This window comes from Neomonachus schauinslandi, chromosome 10 (genome assembly GCF_002201575.2).
Source record: "Neomonachus schauinslandi chromosome 10, ASM220157v2, whole genome shotgun sequence".
Taxonomy (NCBI): Eukaryota; Metazoa; Chordata; class Mammalia; order Carnivora; family Phocidae; genus Neomonachus; species Neomonachus schauinslandi.
The window spans coordinates 87,351,882-87,372,701 of record NC_058412.1 but is presented as its reverse complement, the minus strand read 5'-3'; the positions used below and the strand labels follow the sequence as shown (position 1 = coordinate 87,372,701).

The following is a 20,820-nucleotide window of genomic DNA, read 5'->3' as shown; positions in this document are numbered from 1 at the left end:
TAGTGCATTTTCAGTTGTATACAGCATAGTCGTACTGTATTAGGCAGAAGCATGACTTCACTGTTGTCTTTATTTGGAGACTAAGTATGGTTTACAGAGATGGCTACGAGTGCCAAGTTGACAAAGGGTAGATTGTAATGCTTAGTTCTATGTGTCACCTTGGTTGGCTATGGTGCCATGTTTACTGAAGCACTAGTCTAGATGTTGCTGTGAAAGTATGTAGTAGACATTATTAATTTCTACAGTGAGTTTACTTTAAATAAAGGCGATTACTTAGAGTATGTGCCGGATATGTGGGTGGGCCTCGTTGAAGGCCCTAAGAGCAATCTGAGGATTCCTGGGGAAGAAAAATTTCTGCCTCAAGACTACAGCATCAACTCTTGCCTGAGTTTTCAGCCTGCTGGCCTTCCTCACAGAGGGGTTGCCAGCCTCCACATTCATCATGGGAACCAATTCCTAAAATAAATATTTATATCTATATTTTGTATTGGTTCTGTTCCTCTTGAGAGTTTTTTTTTTGTAGTTTTTAATTTTATTATGTTATGTTAGTCACCATACAATACATCATTAGTTTTCGATGTAGTGATCCACGATCCATTGTTTTCATATAACACCCAGTGCTCCATGCAGTACGTGCCCTCCTTAATACCCATCACTGGGCTAACCCATCCCCTATCCCCCCTCCCCTCTAAAACCCTGTTTGTTTCTCAGAGTCCATAGTCTCTCATGGTTCATCTCTCCCTCCAATTCCCCCCGCCCATTTTTCCCTTCCTTCTCCTAAGGTCCTCCATGCTATTCCTTATGTTCCACAAATAAGTGAAACCTTATGATAATTGACTTTCTCTGCTTGACTTATTTCACTTAACATAATCTCCTCCAGTCCTATCCATGTTGATGTAAAAGCTGGGTATTCATCCTTTCTGATGGCTGAGTAATATTCCATTGTATATATGGACCACATCTTCTTTATCCATTCATCTGTTGAAGGGCGTCTTGGCTCTTTTCCACAGACTGGCTATTGCGGACATTGCTGCTATGAACATTGGGGTGCATATGGCCCTTCTTTTCACTACATCTGTGTCTTTGGCATAAATACCCAGGAGTGCAATTGCTGGGTCATAGGGTAGCTCTATTTTTAAATTTTTGAGGAACCTCCACACTGTTTTCCAAAGTGGCTGTACCAACTTGCATTCCCACCAACAGTGTAAGAGGGTTCCCCTCTCTCCACAACCTCTCCAACATTTGTTGTTTCTTTCCCTGTCCATTTTTGCCATTCTAACTGGTGTAAGGTGGTATCTCAGTGTGGTTTTGATTTGGATTTCCCTGATGGCTAATGATGATGAACATTTTTTCATGTGTCTGTTAGCCATTTGTATGTCTTCTTCAGAGAAGTGTCTGTTCATCTCTTCTGCCCACTTTTTGACTTGATTATTTGTTTTTTGGGTGTTGAGTTTGAGAAGTTCTTTATAGATTTTGGATACCAGCCCTTTATCTGTAGTGTCATTTGCAAATATCTTCTCCCATTCTGTGGGTTGCCTCTTTGTTTTGTTGACTGTTTCCTTTGCTGTGCAGAAGCTTTTATCTTGATGAAGTCCTAAAAGTTCATTTTTGCTTTTGTTTCACTAGCTTTTGGAGATGTCTCTTGAAAGAAGTTCCTGTGGGTGATGTCAAAGAGGTTACTGCCTATGTTCTCCTCTAGGATTTTGATGGATTCCTGTCTCACATTGAGGTCTTTCATCCACTTTGAGTTTATCTTTGTGAATGGTGTTAGAGAATGGTCGAGTTTCATTCTTCTGCATGTGGCTGTCCAATTTTCCCAGGACCATTTATTGAAGAGACTGTCTTTTTTCCATCGCATGTTTTTTCCTGCTTTGTCAAAGATTATTTGACCATAGAGTTGAGGGTCCATATCTGGGTTCTCTATTCTGTTCCATTGGTCTGTATGTCTGTTTTTGTGCCAGTACCATGCTGTCTTGGTGATCACTGCTTTGTAATATAGCTTGAAATCGGGCAACGTGATGCCCCCAGCTTTGTTTTTCTTTTTCAACATCTCCTTGGCGATTCAGGGTCTTTTCTGATTCCATACAAATTTGAGGATTGTTTGTTCCAGCACTTTGAAAAATGTCATTGGAATTTTGATCAGGATGGCGTTGAAGGTATAGATTGCTCTGGGTGGCATAGACATTTTAACAATGTTTATTCTTCCGATCCATGAGCATGGAATATTTTTCCATCTTTTCCTGTGTTCTTCAATTTCTTTCATGAGTGTTTTGTAGTTCCTAGAGTATAGATCCTTTACCTCTTTGGTTAGGTTTATTCCGAGGTATCTTATGGGTTTTGGTGCTATTATAAATGGAATCGTTTCTTTAATTTCTCTTTCTACAGTTGCGTTGTTAGTGTATAAGAAAGCAACTGATTTCTGTGCATTGATTTTGTATCCCGCCACATTACTGAATTGTTGGATGAGTTCTAGTAATTTGGGGGTGGAGTCTTTTGGGTTTTCCACATAAAGTATCATGTCGTCTGCGAAAAGAGAGAGTTTGACTTCTTCTTTGCCAATTTGAATACCTTTTATTTCTTTTTGTTTTCTGATTGCTGTTGCTAGGACTTCTAGTACTATGTTGAACAACAGTGGTAAGAGTGGGCACCCTTGACGTGTTCCTGATCTTAAGGGAAAGGCTCTCAGCTTTTCCCCATTGAGGATGATATTCGCTGTGGGTTTTTCATAGATGGATTTTATGAGCTTGAGGAATGTTCCCTCTATCCCTATACTCTGGAGAGTTTTAATCAGGAAAGGATGTTGTATTTTGTCAAATGCTTTTTCTGCGTCAATTGAGAGGACCATATGGTTCTTCTCCCTCCGCTTATTAATGTGTTCTATCACATTGATTGATTTGCGAATGTTGAACCACCCTTGCATCCGGGGATAAATCCCACTTGGTCATGGTGGATGATCCTTTTAATGTATTGTTGGATCCTATTAGCTAGGATTTTGTTGAGGATTTTGGAATCCGTATTCATCAGGGATATCGGTCTGAAATTCTCCTTTTTGATGGGGTCTTTGCCTGGTTTGGGGATTAAGGTAATGCTGGCCTCATAGAATGAGTTTGGAAGTTTTCCTTCTGTTTCTATTTTTTGAAACAGCTTCAGTAGAATAGGTATTATTTCTTCTTTGAATGTTTGGTAGAATTCCCCAGGGAATCCATCAGGCCCTGGACTCTTGTTTTTGGGGGGGTTTTTGATCACTGCTTCAATCTCGTTACTGGTTATTGGCCTATTCAGGTTGTCAATTTCTTCCTGTTTCAGTCTTGGCAGCTTATAGGTTTCCAGGAAGGCCTCCATTTCATCCAGATTGCTCAGTTTATTGGCATATAGTTGATAATAATTTCTAATAATTGTTTCTATTTCCTTGGTGTTAGTTGTGATTTCTCCCCTTTCATTCATAATTTTATTAATTTGGGTCCTTTCTCTCTTCTTTTGGACAAGTCTGGCCAGTGGTTTATCAATCTTATTAATTCTTTCAAAGAACCAACTTCTAGTTTCATTGATCTGATCTACTGTGTTTCTGGTTTCTAATTCATTGATTTCTGCTCTAATTTTAATTATTTCCCTTCTAATGCGTGGCTTAGGCATCGTTTGTTGCTTTTTCTCTAGTTCTTTAAGGTGTAGAGTTAGTTGGTGAATTCGGGATTTTTCTATTTTTTTGAATGAGGCTTGGGTGGCTATGTATTTCCCCCTTAGGACTGCCTTTGCAGTATCCCATAGGTTTTGGACCGATGTGTTTTCGTTCTCATTGATTTCCATGAATTGTTTAAGTTCTTCTTTGATTTCCTGGTTGACCCAAACATTCTTGAGCAGACTGGTCTTTAGCTTCCAAGTGTTTGAATTTCTGCCAAATTTTTTCTTGTGATTGAGTTCCAGTTTTAGAGCATTGTGGTCTGAGAATATGCAGGGAATAATCTCAATCTTTTGGTATAGGTTGAGACCTGATTTGTGACCCAGTATATGGTCTATTCTGGAGAAAGTTCCGTGTGCGCTCGAGAAGAATGAGTATTGTGTTGTTTTAGTGTGGAATGTTCTGTAAATATCTATGAGGTCCATCTGGTCCAATGTATCATTCAAAGCTCTTGTTTCCTTGTTGATTTTCTGCTTAGATTATCCGTCCATTGCTGAGAGTGGAGTATTGAGGTCTCCTACAATTAACGTATTGTTCTCAATATGACTATTTTCGTTAACAGTTGGCTTATGTAGATGGCTGCTCCCATGTTGGGGGCATAGATATTTACAATTGTTAGATCTTCTTGTTGGATAGACCTTTTAAGAATGATATAGTGTCCTTCTGTGTCTCTAACTACATTCTTTAGCTTAAAATCTAATTTGTCTGATATAAGAATTGCTACCCCAGCTTTCTTTTGAGGTCCGCTGGCATGGAAGATAGATCTCCATCCCTTCACTTTCAGTCTGGATGTATCTTTAGGTTCAAAATGAGTCTCTTGTAGACAGCATATGGATGGGTCCTGTCTTTTTATCCAATCTGCAACCCTGTGCCGTTTTATGGGAGCGTTTAGGCCATTCACGTTGAGAGTGATTATTGAAAGATATGAATTAATTGTCATTATGTTGCCTGTGAAGACGTTGTTTTTATAGATTGTCCCTGTAAATTTCTGTTGTATATCACTCTTGGGGTCTTTCTCCTTTTATAGAACCCCCCTTAAAATTTCTTGCAGGGCCGGCTTAGTGTTCACATATTCTTTCAACTTTGCCGGTCGTGGAAGCTCTGCATCTCTCCATCCATTCTAAATGAAAGCCTTGCTGGGTAAAGTATTCTTGGCTGCATGTTCTTCTCATTTAGTACCCTGAATATGTCTTGCCAGGCCTTTCTGGCTTGCCAGGTCTCTGTGGATAGGTCTGACGTTATTCTGATGTTCCTCCCTCTGTACGTAAGGAATCTCTTCCCCCTAACTGCCCTTAAGATGGTTTCCTTGGTTCTAAGATTTGCAAGTTTTACTATTACATGCCAGGGTGTTGGCCTGTTTTCCTTGATCTTAGGAGGGGTCCTCTCTGCCTCTAGGACTCGAATGTTTGTTTCATTCTTCAGATTAGGGAAGTTCTCAGCTACGATTTGCTCAAATACATCTTCTAGCCCTCTGTCTCTCTCTCCACTCCCTCCGGGATTCCAATTATTCTGACATTGGAACGCCTCATGGTGTCACTTATTTCTCTGATTCTATTTTCATGGATTCTGAGTTGTTTTTCCCTGGACTCCTCTTTTCCCTTTTTATCTATTATACTGTCTTCCAGATTGCTTATTCTCTCTTCTGTCTCAGTTACCCTAGCTGTTAGATTATCTAGATTGGATTGGATCTCATTGATAGCATTTTTAAGTTCTGCCAATTCACTTTTTATTTCTGCCCTTAGAGACTCTATGTTGCCATTAATTGATTTTTCCATTCTAGCCATTGTCTTCACAATTGCTAGCCCGAATTCCATCTCCGACATCTTGGTTATATCTGCATCCATTTGTAAATCTGCAGCATAAGTCATAATCTCTGAGTCTTTTCTGTTTTGGGGGCTCCTCCTCCTAGTCATTCTGTTGATGGGTGTTTGAGGGAATGTATAGAGTCCAAATTATTGACCAGAACCCAAGCAAGATGCACCTGTTTTCTTGGGACCTTAGGGTTGCTGGCCTCTTGTTTTCCCAGCCTGTCTTCTGGGGGAGGGGCCTGCTGTGCTGTTACTCAGGTAACCCTGTTTGGGCGGAGTTTCCCTGCGCCCTTGCCCAGGGATGGGCTCAGTGGGAATCAGTCTTTGGGGCTTTTGTTCTCTGGCGCCTTTCCCTGGCGGCTTTCCGCATCTCTTCCGCGAGTCAGAGCAGAAGAGACCATTTCCAACCCTCTGCCTCAGAGCAGAGAGACTGCAGTCTGTTCTTCAGTGTGCTCTCCAGGCCACACTGTCTCCGTTTCTGTCCGTGCTGCTATAAACTGCAGCGTCCTGGGTTGTACACCCCTCCGCAGTGCCCCCAGTCCTGCCTCCAGGTCGGGGCATGTCTCTGCCCTTTGTGTTTCTAAAACCGCCAGCCGCTCCCCATTCGCGCACGCGACTCTGCCGCGTGGGGTTTCCACCCCGGGGGTTGCAGTTCACTGGTGTGACCCGGACCACCGGGTTTCCATCTTGGAGGCTGCAGTTCGTGTGCGGGTGACCGTCACTCCAGTTTCTGTCCGGGGGGCTGCAGTTTGCGTGTGCGCGACCCCGCCGCTCTGGTTTTCCACCCGGGGGCTGCCCTAAAGTTCTTTCCTGATGCTACCAGTCTGCGAGAGTGTGCCCTGTCCGCAGCGTGTGAGGCTGTCACTCTCCAGCGGTGTAGGATCCCCACGTCCAGGTACCCTCCCACTGCCGTTTATCCTCCGAAATCTGCCCGCAGAATCACGGCTCTCCACTTCGTACCTCAAAACCAACTGCCTGCGATATTCTGTTTGTAGAGATCCAGATCTTACATCTCAGGCTGGTTTCGTGGGTGCTCAGAGTGGTCTGGTAGATATCCAGCTCAATTCCGGGGACCAGTTGAAATATGGTCCCCTACTCCGCCATCTTTCCCCCCTCCTCCTCTTGAGAGTTCTGACTGATACAATCAATAATTAATTTTTAATAGCAGAAGATATTATTCCTATTTTAATATTAAACAAACTGAAGTCTAAGTGATTTGTCTAAGGTGATACAAAGTGAAGGAGAGAACCAAGAATCAGAAGAAAGTTGATGTAAACCAGTAATCTAGTCATCACTGCTGGCTCATACAAAGAGATTGGAAAGCAATAATGTTTTCATTAAATTGACCCATTAGTTCTACTTGAGAAGGACAGAAAGAGTGTGAATCCTCTAAAAAGATTAATGGACTTCATTCTCATGCTATATGCAAATGTATCTTGTAAATTTCTAAGACATGGCCTGGAATTACTAAGCGCATAAAATATCAGGTAAACAAAAATCAAGTCTGCCCCATGAGTGACTTCACCCCAGAGGGAAAAGATGGTATAAAGTTGTCTTATCTCAATGAGTTGGTACAATGCCCTCACCCCTGCCACCACTGCCTGGGTGGTGAGCACCAACAAAACAAAATAAAACCACAGCAAACAAAACGATGACACCAGCACTCTGTTCTTTCTTATCATTGCCTTCAGTTATGTGACAAAATGGAAGGCACTCACAAGTTCTCTAGAATATGAGAGATGCCCCATCAAGCAGACATTGTTTGCCTTCTGGGAAGGACAGCCTGTTGGGTCCACTCTTGCAGGCGTTACCCTCTGGTGTGGTTTATGGGGTGTGTGTATATGTTTTTCTTTATAACTGACTCCACTGGCTGAGTTTTTCCCTTGGCAGGGAAGACTAGAAAAAAGTACCTTGTCTTTATGAGGAATGTGAAGCTACATCATGAAAAAGAGGTAGTAACAGCAATAGAATTTTGCAGAACAGAATCCAAACTTGCTGTGGGAATGAAGTGTGCTCCGTGGCTCTTTGCCACTTGCATGCCTACAACCCACATCACCAACCTTGCTATCACAGTCATCTCTTGGTTGTCCAGGAGGGCTGGGTCATGTGTCACTAGAGTGTAAAATCCACCAACAATCTTGATGTGTTATGGTGGGCTCTGCCCTCTGGGGAGAATCACAGAACTCCCACGTATGATTACCAGTAATCAGAAATTCTTCTCCATTGCTAGTTTATTACTATTTTAAAAATGAATTCTGGTTTAATGCTTTGCAGTTGAAACGTGACTTCTGACTAAAATAGTTTTCTTGAGCTCCCATTCATTATTTAGGCTAAATGTCAGGTACAAAACTGACACCTTAAAAAACCGCTTTATAGCTATGTTTCTCAGTGGACATAGGAAAAATAAATCAGAAAATGGAAGCACTAGTGGCTGAGGAGATGAGTAATTACCATTTTGCTAAGAGATTACACCAATCAATTCAGGTTCATTTTTGAGTAGCCCACATCTCTCCATTTGGCCATGTTAAGTGTCTTTTTTCTAAAACTGCAAAATCAAATGCCCTTTTAATCTTTTATTAGAAGCCTCAGGGATATGTTTTATATCTGTATCTATCTCCTAACTTTTATGGGATCTGGCCTTCAGTTAATTATCGGATTCTTAATAATGATTTCTAGTGTTTTTGTTCCAAATACTAGGCTGAACATTTGTGAGATTAACTAATTTACTCCTCCCCAAAACTCAGGGTGATAGGTGCAATCATCCTCATTTTACAGGTAAGGAAACAGAGGCACAGGAAGGTGAGGGAGCTCAATGTCACATGGTTGGTGGATAAATAGAAGGGCCCTGATTTACACCTGGCAGCTGCACCCCAGACACACCCTCTGTGCTCATTAATCAGTCTGTGCCTTCTTTTATCTGGACCAGACCTGACTGCTCCATGGCAGGAGCCCCTGGGCCCCCAACAGGAGAAGCTGACTGACAGAGGCAGAGGAGAGGGAGTGGCACCTGCCTGAGCACCAAGGGGTCTGGCTTCATTCCCAGTGATGACTAGCCGCATGGCCTTGGGCAGGCCACATGGCTACCTGGACCTCCGTGTCCACATCTGTGCCCTGAAAGGGTCCCCAGCACCCTACCAAGCAGACAGCTGGAAGTGCACTGGATTGAACCTCACCACAGAACAAAAGCTGGGGGTTTCTATGGGAGAGCTGGGGGAACGGCTTGGCCCCGTGGTGCCTTCTTGGGAGAGAGTCAACCCCCGGAGAAGGTCTAACCTCCTTGGATCAGAGCTGCCTCTGAGCTCTCCACAAATGGGGTGGGGCCACTCTCTTGCCTGGGGGTCTGTGCTCTGACAGGCATGAGGAAGAGGTTCTGTCCTTGTCATCAGGGACGTGACACTCCAGCAGCACGCTCCCTTCCAAAAATAAGTTGCCTACAAAACTTCAGAATGGCTTTGTTTTGACAGCTGGGGTTCGTTCGTGCTTTCAGGATGGGTTCATTTTCAGCCTAAAAATTACTCATAAGCTAAATAGCAGCTTTCTTCATCCCACAGAAGGCAGTCCAAGCACAGGGAGGAGAGGAGGGGGTCTGAAGTCGTTGGGACTCCTAGTGGCCCACAGCGGTCAGAAAGGGACCCACAGCCCAGCCAGAGTGCCAACACCAGTGCCAAGGGCAATCAGAGCTGCCCGGCATGGGTGTTCCCGGAAGGAAGCGGGCTTCCACAGCCCACGGCTGACCAAATGACCGCCAGACTGCTTAGCAACTCACTTGTGGGGCAGATGGGGTTCCCGAAGCCCATGAAGATGTGCCACAGGGGTCTGTGGGCCCAACCATGCTTCACAAGTCACCGTCTTCTGCTGTGGCCGCACCTGTGACACAGCACTGCCCTGAGGGTCTCCGCATGTTTGGGCCTGACCTGCAAGCAAGCCAGGGGCAACTCTTCCTGCAAGAGATGGGCCTACAGCGGAATTCAGACCTGGTGAGGTCAGCCCCAGCCCATCCCCACCTCCGATTAAGTCATCTGACACAGCGGGACACGTCCTCCACACTGGTTTGGTTGGTGGGGCTCATGCAGGTAGCGTGTGTGACAGCAGGAGGGTATCTGCCTGTCTCAAAATTGGAAACACACTGGCAGCCACTGAGAGGTTGGTTACAGAGCTTGCAGTAGCACCCCTTCCAGTCTGCGTTTTAGAGCACAAGGAAAGGCTTGCTTACTGCAGTGAGCCCAACTGGAGAGAAAATGATTCATAAACCAGGGATTCCTCAATTTAGAAAAAACTGCCTGGTTGTTCTAAAGAGCTTCACCCTCAAGATTTCTTTATATTGCACATGCCTGGGTTTTCACTGAAAATATAATTGTAACCCTATGTAATACATGCCTTGTTATGCTCTTAAATGGGTGGGATGTAGATAACACAGAACAAGTTCAAAATTCAGCTACAAACACACTTCCTGTAACATCCCTGCTGCAGGCCAGGCCTAGCTGCTGCTGTTGTTGGTCATTCTGTCAGGTCAGCTGTTCCTTTCAGACCAGCTCCCCAAAGCCTTAAGTATAAAGGTTGTGCCATTCATGTGGATTTGATCAAATGGTTCACTGCCAGGTGGGCTCTGGCTGCTGGTAAGCTCAGTGTGGAACAAGAAGGCAGACCCTCAGGTCACACTCCCCTCTGCTGGGCACAGCCCACAGCCTCCTGCCAGTGCTATCCCTGACCTCTCTCTGCAGGACACCTGGACAAGCCAAAAACCACCTGAGGCCTTAGCCTCACGGAGACTGGAGAGGCCACCACAAGTCAGCACATCGGATCCAAGCAACGCTGACAAAGGGGTTGGGAAACCAGAGTCCTTGTGCCAGCTCCAATGCTGATGCTTGCTGTGTGACCCCTGGCAAACCTCTCAACATCTCTGAGTCTCAGGAGCATCACCGAAAAAGAGGAATTTAATGAAAAGATCTTCAGAGGCTCTTTCCAGTTCCAATATTCTATTACTCTGTGGACCTGAAACTATTTCATCCATACACAGAAAGTTAACTTTCTTCTGGCCTATAAAGTGAAGAATTTCTCAGAAGTCATGGGAGTGAAAACTCATTGACAACAGTTTTCCCATCTTCCTTTAGTCTACAAATATCACCAGATGCTTTCTAGAAGCAAGGCACTCTTCAGGGTCTATAGATCAGGGCTCTGAGACTTTTTGGAAATCAGGACTCAGCACACAACACCCATCATTTTCCCAAAATATACTGATCCCTCCTGTATGCAATGCATGCCGATCTAGTCTATTCTACTTCATTCTGTGTCTGCTATTCGATCTAAAAAAAGGTTGGTCCAAATCCACTAAATTGGTTTGGTGACTCATGATTGGGACACTTTTGAACGTGTGGTTTGAAAGATACTGCTGGAGCCAGTGGTCCCAGAAACGGTATGCTGACACCAAGGAGAGCACTGAAGGGAAGCAAGGCACCAGTCAGAGGGGCTGTCATGGAGCGAGACACAGTTACCTGAGCAGGAAGAACAGAGACAGTGAGGGGTCCAGAACTCAGAGGTGGGAAGGAGCACAGCTAACCTCCTTTGATCAGACCTTAAATCCCACCTTCCTAGCTAGTACCCAACAACTCAAACTATACCTTCTTAGCCAGCATCCAACAACTCAAACTGCTCAACAGTGTGTGGCTGATCTCAAGGCCCTTCTAGATCTGCCTTGCTCCCTCCCACCTGCTCCTGGGCTCCTTATCTTTGGGAAACATCCCTCAGCCTGGAATGTCCTCCTACCTGTCAGGCAGAACCTTCCCCCCTCCCCCCCCAGGAAACTTCCCTGTCCCCAGACCTGTCACACTCTATCCCAGTTGCCTGCTTACCAGCCTGCATTCCAGTACTAGACTCAGTGTCCCTCCATGCCAGGGCAGAATCTTCTCTCGCTATAGAGTCCCAGGGCCCAGCACTCTGCCTGGACCACATACATGCACCTTGTAATAAACAGGAGAGAGAGGGATGAGTGAGTGACTTCTAGCCAGAAGGCCGGGGAAAGCTTCCTGGCTTTCAGGAGGGCCATGATCTTCTACTTCCTTCCTCAGCCACTGCTGCTAGTCACTGACCGTGGCCTCTGTCTGGGGGCACAGTGCTCTCTTTCCGATGACTTTCCCATGGAGTTGACCCCGAGCGATAACTGATCCATATCATCTGGTGCTGAATGTTCACCAAGGCCTCAGAAACAGAAAAGTCATGGATGGACATGATGGGTGGTATTTGATGGTTGTTTCAAGCACAGAAATGGATTTAAGCACGAAGGGGTTAACTTAAATACTACAGATCATCTTAAAATTCTTCCAAGATTTTCTTTCCACTCTTTGATCTGTGGGTACCAAAAGATGACTCCAAAAGTTGTATCCAGTCCCTTCTTCAGAAACACTAGACCCAAGTCCTTGGATGGGAAGACCTCCAATGATGCCCACCGGCTGTACCTTCTGAAGATTGTAACTTTCATGATTTCCATATTCTGGGGTCTTTCGCATGCCTTGGGGTCTTCTCTGTGCCCTGAGGTCCTCCTCATGCCCCGGTTGCCTCTACTGTTTCCAACCTGGGAGACAGGGAAGGGATCCATCCAGCCTGGAGTACCCTGCAGCTATACAACATATGTCTTTCCCAGGTCTTCTTGGAGGAGGGCCCTCTTCCATCCCCAACAGATCTGTCCCCAAGCAGAACAGATCCCCGATCAGCCCAAATGGCTCCAGATGCTGGAAGAGTCCCTAGTGTTGTCCACGGCTCTGAGTGAATCCCTGGATCAGAACTCCCCCATCTCAGGCCCATCCTCTGTGTACCCTTGTCCTGGCACAGGTGCCAGGAAGCCCTCCAGTCTTTCACTGTGGGCTCCAGGGCCGAGGCACAGGGGTATACCTCTGGACTGGGCACTGCTAGCAGAAGTGGGCCGCTCTCCAGGAGGCTGGAGCTGCTCTGTGCCAGCAGCCGGGCCACAGGGCAGCTCCTGCAGGAAGCCATAGGACCAGGAAGATGGGCAGGAAGAGCCTCTGGGAGAGAGGCTGGAGGCTGCACACTCTGGCAGAAGCCCTGGGCCCAGAGAAGAGCTCTGGCTCAGGATCCAATTTATAGAAAGAGTCCCCACCCTGTCAGCCCTTGAGTCTCTCTGGAGGCCTCAACCCAAAAGTGGGCCAAGCAGGGCCGATGAGCAAGGCCTGCCTGTAGCAGGGCTGAGAAGCCCAATCCCCAAGGGTAGAACCAGCAGAGCACCAGCCTCCCAGGGATCTCCATAGCAATCAAAGCACGTGAGCCAGGTGTGCGGGGCCTCTTTGTATCCCACATGCTGGGATGCCTGGGAATAAATCTCCCATGCTCCTAGGAGACAATCACCCCTGCTGCTACCTCAGGGGCCAGGAGACCCATCAGTCAGTCTTCTCTCTCGTGCCCATGCTTCCAAGGGCACAAGAATTCCAGAAGAGCTCGGCACTGTGAAAACACACAAGTGCTGTGGTTTCGGTCTCCACGGGCAGCAGGGCTGGGAGGTCCGCCTTTTTCAGAGGAAAATTCATTAACAGAAACAACCTGGAGAATACTGCAAATTACTTAAATTCCACTGTAATTAGAGATGGGCACATCTGTGATGGGGTTACCCAGAAATAGATGTGAAGCCAACTGCTGTGTTTTCAAAGTGGGGGAAATCTGTTCAGTTGCGGTCCCAGCGGGGGTGGGGGGTGGTGGCGTGGCACAAGGGGCACAAGGCCCCACTCGGCCTGGCTTGGAGCACACCACATGGGTTCACGGGAACAGCTACCATTTTGGCTCTTCTGCTAGGAATGGCAACTGTGGATGTTTTGCACTTTACTATAAGGTAGGAGAAATTCTACTGGGAATACAAAAGGAAAAACCATTAACAGGTGTTTTTTTCAGACTAGTGCTTTTTTTTGTTTATGCTTTGTTTGAGAGGGGAGAAGTGAAAACCACACATAACACGTGGAAGGACGATGTACAGTATTTCTCCACTGGGGTTTGAGGTGGACGATTACTGCCATCCCCACGAACACGTGCTCGCTTCATCTGGCAATGTCCATTTCACTTCCCATGTGGGAGCACAGCATGGACAGCCCCGGGCCGTGGGCAGTCAGCGCCCAGCTCTGAGCGTGGCCGCTCCAGGCTGGCGTCGGCTGTGCATTTCTGCTGCCCGAGTGAAGTGCACATCTCTGCTGCTTTCCTTCTGGAAGCAGGGCTTCCTTCCACAGTGCCTTTCATCAGGAGGGACCCTCTGGGTGTCCCCTGGACTCAACTCTTCCTTGATGATGTAGGAGAACTGTTAGCAGAGAGTGAACCCTGAGTGAAAACAAAATGCCCGCTAAGTGTCTAACAGGCTGGGAATGTTGAGAGCAGGCCCAGCGCTGGTTTTCCTTAGCAACACGCTTAAGAAGGCAAGACGGTGAGTAATATCGCTCTCCATGTAGACTCCTCCTAGCCTGACTCTATTGTCATGAGCCCTCCTGACACTAGCCCTATCTCTTTTGCAAACTAGACAGAGGGAATTTTTTGGTAAAAAACCAGAAATGTTTACAAAACTATGATTGCCCTCCCCTTTCCAAGTCCATCCCTGTTTAAGGCCTGTAAGATCTAGTCTTTCAGGAAGCATGGCCAAGTGAGAGTGTGGGCTTGCACCCCCACTTCTGCCTCCCGATGAGACCCAGCTACACCTCCTAACCAGGCTGCAAGGTGGAAGGGAGCAGACCAAGACCTAAGGGATCTGCAAACAGACATGGACACAAACCACAGAGCAACCATTTCACTTCGTATCTGGGACCCTGCTGGTCTCAAGGGGACTTGAGCTGTGCTGACTGAGAGCACAGTAACAGTGGCTATGACTGAGGCCTCTTCTACACTCCCAAGTTTGGGCATAATATTCCTCTGGACCAGGTGAGACAGGTGGTGATGAGGCCTGAGCACCACCGATCCGAGGTCTCTGAGGAATCTGGTGTGCACAGCTCTGAGAGGCCTCTGGGCTCCTGCTGAGCACAGGATGTGAGCTGGTGGGCATGCCTCCAGGGCACTGGGCAAGTGGACTGGGCAGCCAACGCTGGTTTTGGTACATCCTCAAGGGACAGGAGAGGTTGTCCTGGCCCTGAATACACCATCCTGTGTGGCAGGCCTCAGCCCAACTCTGCCTCGCACACTCTCATCAGAAGACTGGTTTTAGGGCGCCTGGGTGGCTCAGTCAGTTAAGCATCTGTCTTCGGCTCAGGTCATGATCCCAGGGTCCTGGGATCGAGCCCCACATTGGGCTCCCTGCAGGGAGCCTGCTTCTCCCTCTCCCTCTGCCGCTTCCCCTGCTTGTATGCACTCTCTCTCTATCAAATAAATAAATAAAATCTTTAAAAAAAAAAAGGAAGACTGGTTTTATATAGAAAGGTTTTCAAAGATCCACATCATGTGGTAGAGCCAAGAGGGAATGAGAATACGTTGTTCATACAGCAAGGCAATGAAGAGAGTAGTTCCCAGCTGGAGATGTGGGTCCGCACTGTCCAGGACAGCAATGGGCAGTGCAGTGGCCCGTGAGCCCCGCAGATGTCTCCCTGGGTTTTAAAGACTGAATGTGAAAAATGGCAAAACACCTCATCAACATTTTTCTTATACAGATTACATGTTGAAATGATAATATTTTTAGATACTGGGTTTAATAGATTATACGATTAAAATGAATTTCACCTTTTAATTTTATTTTAAAAATTATTTTAACTTGTTAAAAATGTGGCTACTAGAAGATTTTAAATTAGGTAGCTTGAATTATAGTTTTATTGGGCAGCACTGATTTAGAAATCTGGACTCTAATCCTGGCTAATCCAGTGTGTAGCTGGGTAGTAACAGAGCCAAGCTCACTGGACTGATTTCTTTTGTGAAATAAGCCCAATTTCCTTCACAAGGTAAAAGACTAGCTGAAAATGCTGTCTATACCAACCATCAGACCAGCATCCCCCTCTTGTTTCTCCTCAGAAAACAGGCCTGTCCCACGTGGTTGAACAGGTTGTAGATTGTACAAGGATGACACATTGAAGGGAAGGGAAGCTGTTCACACTGTACATAAATAGATTTATATATTTATTATTATTATATCCTGGTACCTGGCAATAAGTATCTTGTTCCAACAAAATGAGTATATTACAGTGATTTTCCAACAGACAGAATTAGAGCATTCTGAGGAAGCGATACTTTTTTTCTGATTTGCATAAAAGCTATAGCTGGGCTCGGGTCAGCCCTACCAGAACCTGAAGACTGCCTGAATTCCACTCCAAGGACAGCTGCTTTGCTGGTTTGGCCTCCATCTCTGTCATAGGCCCGAAGCATCTGAGGGCAGGAACTTGGTGCCCTAATTCAAGCCTTAGTTTTACAAAATGTCATTGATGTCTGGTGCCAAAGAATTAAATAACCAGCTGGGCCACAGCCAGGACTCGCCCAGGATGGGCCACTTACCTTTTCATTTTTCTTGTCATCTGGTTTGCATCCGGTGTTGGTGGGGCTGGACGATGACAGGCCACTGGCAGGCCCCCCTCCGGTCTCCCCATTGAGGTTGGCGGCACTGACATTGGGAGGTGTGACGGCGGACGCTGCGGATGTGAGCGGGATGGCTGGTCGGGGGCACGGGGCCCCGATGACCGTCTGCACGGGAGGCTGGTGCACGTGCTGCGGGGACACCACCGAGTGGGGCCTGAGGCTGGCGGCGGGCAGGCGGGATGGGGAGTTCTGGGTGCGCAGGGGCGACACGGTGGCCGTTGGTCGGTCCTGGGCCTGGGCTGAGGAGTGGGCAGCTGGAGCATGAGGTTGGAGAGAGAGTAGGGTTTCAAGGTTAGTTTGCCATGGCAATACAATCGCCACGGACTCGTTCCTCAGGCTCACAGCCTCTCTGCATTCTCTCCACACCCAGCCACGCTCCACAGGGAGAGAGACCAAGGCCAGGCAACCAGGAAAACACATCCCATATCCTCAAAGCCCTGCCACGGCACAAAACAGCCCACCCTCAGGGGGAGCGAAAACATCTTTTCCAAGGTTGCCACGAGCGTGGGCATGTTCCCAGCTTCCCATGAAGCCTTCTAACTGGTTTCCTCTGCTAAGATGAACTAATACACTCACAAGTTCTCTTGCAACGCCCTTGTGAAAACGTTCATAAAAGTAAGGCCTGTGACAATCCTGAAGAAGCCCCAAGATGCCCCAGAACTATTAGACACCACTCCCTGTAAGGTGATCACTGCCAAGAGCCTGGCCCTGGTTGGTCTCGACCCCAGAGCTGTAACCCGGAACTCTGTTCACACTTGGTATTTGAGCCGGCTGAGCTTGGGCCGAGCACGTGCGGCAGCTTTAGCTGGTGACAGTCACAGGAGGAAGGCAGCTGCAGCCTTGGGGCGAGCCATCACCCCTCTCACCGCGATCTGCCGGTGGCTGTCGCCTTGCCTACACCCCGAAACAACAGTTTCTGGATTTATAGAACAGGAACCTCACAATGACGAATCTGCCCCTACTGCCAGCAAAAATGCCTCCTAAGGATGGTAAGGGTCTGAAGGCCTGACATTTGTAAAAATCCACCATTTGAAAACATAAAGTCCCTTCTAAACACAGCACTGAATTAAAATGAATCTTGCTGCAGCTTGTGTTAGTGATTTTGAAGAACTGTCTCCTTACCAATCAGAGAAGAAATATACAGGGGGACAGAGTGAGGCACACGGGAGGAACGGTGATTTGTGGCCTGGGCTGGTGACCCAAAGGGAGACACAGGTTGTGGCAGCCCACATCACTTCATACCATTTGTCCCATGCAACATTGGGCAACTCGGATTACAGCATTTTTGCACTGTCACCCAGAGAAAAATTACACCTTACACTGTCCTTACTTTCTACCACCAGAATTCATGGCATTCGTGGCTTTGCAATATGAAAAAATACACGTGATAAAGCAAAACAATATTCTCAGCCCCCAAATATGCCCTGAATAGATGATCTACTCATAAATCCTCACAGCATTTCCCTGGCGTGTGAAGTAACTTGGCACGACCAACCAGAGCCCCGTCACATGCAAGGCAGGCCTCTTCCCTCTGATGGCATTGCATGGGAAGAGCCGTGAGAGCTAGTTATGTGATCCCGGGATCTCCGGGATGCAGGGACTGTCGCTGCCACCTCTGTTTCTAGGAGGTGAAATAAATAAAGACTGATTTATGGTTTTAAAAGTATTCAGGGTTTGGGGTGGGTTTGAATCCTCACTCAATGTGGCCCCACATTTCAAAAGACCAGGTTAGGCAACTATGCAGATCGATGAAGCCACTGGGCTCACTCAGTCAGCACGAGGTAACCCGTGACTTGGACAGTGCTCCTGGGACCATCTGTCTGCCTCTCCCCAGCTGTCTGAACTCTCCTTCACCCCAGCCCCCCGGCCCTGGAACGAGAAGTCGTGGCTGGGCCAGGCAAGAGCAATCACTTGGGCTCGAGAGCCTGCAGGGGCTGCTCCAGAAAAGATGTTTTCGCTCCCCCTGAGGGTGGGCTGTTTTGTGCCGTGGCAGGGCTTTGGGGATATGGGATGTGTTTTCCTGGTTGCCTGGCCTTGGTCTCTCTCCCTGTGGAGCGTGGCCGGGTGTGGAGAGAATGCAGAGAGGCTGTGAGCCCTGCTCCAGATTCTTCCGCCGAGTCCCACACCACTCCCCTCCACTTCTGGCTGGCTTCCACATGCCTGCCACATCACCCTGCCAAACCCAATGCAAAAGAGGAGAGGGTGTTCCAGAAAGTTCTAAGCCGGCCTGCCAGGCAATCTCTTTGACATCCTCCCTTGTTCCTTCCCTCAGTCACTCCAGCCTCCTGGTTGTTCCCCCAACACAGGCTCTCTCTCACCTCAGAGACTGTGGCACAGAACGCTCTTCTCCAGAGTCACACGTCCCCTCACCTGCTTCCATCACCACAGACACTGCCCTCCCAGAGAGCCCTGTTGTTGCCAACCCACTGAACAGTGCAGGCTGCTGCTCTGCAATCCCAGCCCCTCTTGCCCTGCTTCCATTTCCCTTTCCTCCCAGGGCACTATCTGCTCTTAACAGTCTCTATGATATGCCTCTTCATTGTGTGTTGACTCTGCCCGCTACAAGCTGAGCTCCACGAGGGAGCGACACTTGCTGTGTAGTTCATGAATATATTCCAACAGCTGGACTGGTGCGCAGCATGCACCAGGTGCTTGATAAATTTCTTGAATGAATGAACAAGTCTTTGAGGAAAGAGAACCTCAATTAAAATATCTCTTCAGATTTTACAGAATTGAACCACTGGAGAAGATAAAAATCCTCTATGAGAAAGAGGAGCATGACTCATTACACTAGCTGGTAGAAGAATGTGGGATTCCACTGATCCTCGGTAGGATTTATCCTCAGGTTCACTCACCCTGTGCCACCCAACCTCAGACTGACCTAGACTGCTATAGCTCTAGTCATCCTACTGGTTAGCAATGCCAAAGCAACCTGCCTTTCATATGAGGCAGGCAGTCTGAGAAAATGCTCTTACTCCATAGTCTCTGTTCCCCTTTGCCTCTCCTCTGTAAACCTTTGGCATGCTCCAGCAACTCTAGAGTACGTAAATCCCATTGGATGTCACTCAGTTCACTGCTGTGTCATCCCACATGTGCTTTATATTTTATTTTATTTTTTTAAAACATTTTTAACATTTTATTCTATTCTTTACTCTTTTTTTTAATTCTTATGTTAATCCCCATACATTACATCATTAGTTTTAGATGTAGTGTTCCATGATTCATTGTTTGTACATAACACCCAGTGCTCCATGCAGAATGTGCCCTCCTCAATACCCATCACCAGGCTAACCCATCCTCCCAAGCCCCTCCCCTCTAGAACTCTCACTTTGTTTTTCAGAGTCCATCATCTCTCATGGTTCGTCTACCCCTCTGATTTCCCTCCCTTCATTCTTCCCCTCCTGCTACCTTCTTCTTCTTTTTTTTTTCTTAACATATATTGCATTATTTGTTTCAGAGGTACAGATCTGAGATTCAACAGTCTTACACAATTCACAGCGCTTACCAGATCACATACCCTCCCCAGTGTCTATCACCCAGTCACCCCATCCCTCCCACCCCACCCCCCACTCCAGCAACCCTCAGTTTGTTTCCTGCGATTAAGAATTCCGCATATCAGTGAAGTCATATGATACATGTCTTGTTTGACTTATTTCACTCAACATAATACCCTCCAGTTCCATCCACGTCGTTGCAAATGGCAAGATCTCATTCCTTTTGATGGCTGCATAATATTCCATTGTATATATATATACCACTTCTTCTTTATCCATTCATCTGTCGATGGACATCTTGGCTCTTTCCACAGTTTGGCTATTGTGGACATTGCTGCTATAAACATCGGGGTGCATGTACCCTTTCGGATCCCTACTTTTTTATCTTTGGGGTAAATACCCAGTAGTGCAATTGCTGGATCGTATGGTAGCTCTATTTTCAACTTTTAGAGGAACCTCCATACTGTTTTCCAGAATGGCTGCACCAGCTTGCATTGCCACCAACAGTGTAGGAGGGTACCCCTTTCTCCGCATCCCCGCCAACATCTGTCGTTTCCTGACTTGTTAATTTTAGCCATTCTGACTGGTGTGAAGTGGTATCTCATTGAGGTTTTGATTTGGATTTCCCTGATGCCGAGTGATATTGATCACTTTTTCATGTGTCTGTTGGCCATTTGGATGTCTTCTTTGGAAAAATGTCTGTTCATGTCTTCTGCCCATTTCTAGATTGGATTCTTTGTTCTTTGGGTGTTGAGTTTGATGAGTTCTTTATAGATTTTGGATACTAGTGCTTTATCTGATATGTCATTTGCAAATATCTTCTCCCATTCTGTCGGTTGTCTTTTGGTTTTCTTGACTGTTTCCTTTGCTTTGCAAAAGCTTTTATCTTGATGAAGTCCCAATAGTTCATTCTTGCCCTTGCTTCCCTTGCCTTTGGCGATGTTTCTAGGAAGAAGTTGCTTCAGCTGAGGTCGAAGAGGTTGCTGCCTGTGTTCTCCTTTAGGATTTTGATGGATTCCTGTCTCACATTGAGGTCTTTCAACCATTTGGAGTCTATTTTTGTGTGTGGTGTGAGGAAATGGTCCAGTTTCATTCTTCTGCATGTGGCTATCCAATTTTCCCAACACCATTTGTTGAAGAGACTGTCTTTTTCCCATTGGACATTCTTTCCTGCTTTGTCGAAGATTAGTTGACCATAGAGTTGAGGGTCCATTTCTGGGCTCTCTATTCTGTTCCATTGATCTATGTGCCTGTTTTTGTGTCAGTACCATACTGTCTTGATGATGACAGCTTTGTAATAGAGCTGGAA

The 20,820-nt window shown here is 46.7% G+C and overlaps 1 protein-coding gene across 1 annotated transcript in view; it reads right to left on the bottom strand.

Annotated features, from left to right (window-relative positions):
- The window catches only part of SH3RF3 (SH3 domain containing ring finger 3), a 383,766-nt gene that overhangs the window by 48,805 nt on the left and 314,141 nt on the right, over positions 1-20,820 (bottom strand). Inside the window, exon 9 of the mRNA XM_021680271.1 lies at positions 15,937-16,271. Within this exon, the coding sequence (XP_021535946.1) occupies positions 15,937-16,271 (335 nt within the window). The remainder of the gene's footprint in view (positions 1-15,936; positions 16,272-20,820) is intronic.